The sequence below is a fragment of the Montipora foliosa genome, chromosome 4 (assembly GCF_036669935.1).
Source record: "Montipora foliosa isolate CH-2021 chromosome 4, ASM3666993v2, whole genome shotgun sequence".
NCBI classification, from domain to species: domain Eukaryota; kingdom Metazoa; phylum Cnidaria; class Anthozoa; order Scleractinia; family Acroporidae; genus Montipora; species Montipora foliosa.
Window position 1 is genome coordinate 2973660 of NC_090872.1, and position 1170 is coordinate 2974829.

Here is a 1170-nt window from a genome sequence, read left to right on the forward strand (position 1 = left end):
GTCTCTAGTGTAAAAACGGCCAATGAGAGAGATCGACATTTCTCGGTTATGGAATTCTAGAATCGTTAATAATTATGTCCTCTTTTTTTACCTTTTCTACCAGCAGAGAACGCTAAAAAACGCAGATTAGAGCTGGACACTGCAAGATGATAAAGGATGGATTGGTGCTTGGTTTGCTATGATTTCAGATAGTTGAACACTCAACGAGCAAATGAACTTGTTGAAGTTTTTCCATGGCTACATTTCAGAGGATATCACCTCTACATATTGTGTCATGAAAGACTGATAGGCTATTCGAATTTTTAAAGGTGATAATAGGAAAAACATTTTGATAATAAAAGCCATTGTCTTACTGTAAATTTGAATATAAATTTTAGAAGCCGGACTCCATTAAACTTAGGGTTAAAAGTATGTACATGAAAAAATCCAATCTTCAGATGGGATTTGAACCCACGACCCTCCGTACTTTGGTCGGATGCTCCAAACACTGAGCTACTGGAGACTCTTGCGGTGAGCGAGGGTGAAATGTGGATCTTTCACTTGAAGTGCATCACGCAGCTACATAGTCAAATAATGACTGACAGCATAGCTCATAACTGCATCACGCAGTCACCTTAAAGCATATGAGAGGGATGCGCCAACCACCATCAAGTGAGCGAATGTGAGAATTATATAAACACGATGTTGTAATTGCATCCACTGGAGACTCGGAAAAAATCCGAGCCACATCTCACGCTTGCTCACCACAGAGTCTCCAGTATCTCAGTGACTAGAGCATCCGACTAGATTATGGAGGGTCGTGGGCTCAAGTCTCATCTGGAGCTCGGATTTTTCCGAGTCTCCAACGGATGCAATAACAACAGTGTGTTTATATAATTCTAATATTCGCTCTATAAGAGAAACTGCGCAAATTGCCCAGATAAGATAAGATTAGTGACCGTGCTTCATAAGAGGGCTAAACGTACTGGCAAGCCCGAACACAGAGAAGCCTTTAAACAGCTTGGTAACGCTACTCTCAAACGCATTCGTGACACGCACGAGAAATATGTTAAACGAGATAATGGGTGGTCTTCAACGAGCAGACCCTGGCAATACCACTGGCGGGGGTGTTAAAAGGGCGTGTGGTCATATCTTAAACTCCTCCGTGCTGAATCGACTGGCATTCCAAAT

The 1170-nt window shown here is 42.1% G+C and overlaps 1 protein-coding gene across 6 annotated transcripts in view; it reads left to right on the forward strand.

The window, feature by feature from the left end:
- Window positions 1–1170, forward strand: part of LOC137999535 (DNA repair protein RAD52 homolog) — a 13814-nt gene extending 12644 nt beyond the window's left edge. For 2 of the 6 annotated variants that reach the window (XM_068845326.1, XM_068845325.1), the window contains exon 10: window positions 104–1170. In XM_068845326.1, the coding sequence (XP_068701427.1) occupies window positions 104–116 (13 nt within the window). In that variant the 3' untranslated portion in view covers window positions 117–1170. The remainder of the gene's footprint in view (window positions 1–103) is intronic. The other 4 variants (XR_011122968.1, XM_068845327.1, XM_068845322.1 and 1 more) reach the window with 4 other exon arrangements.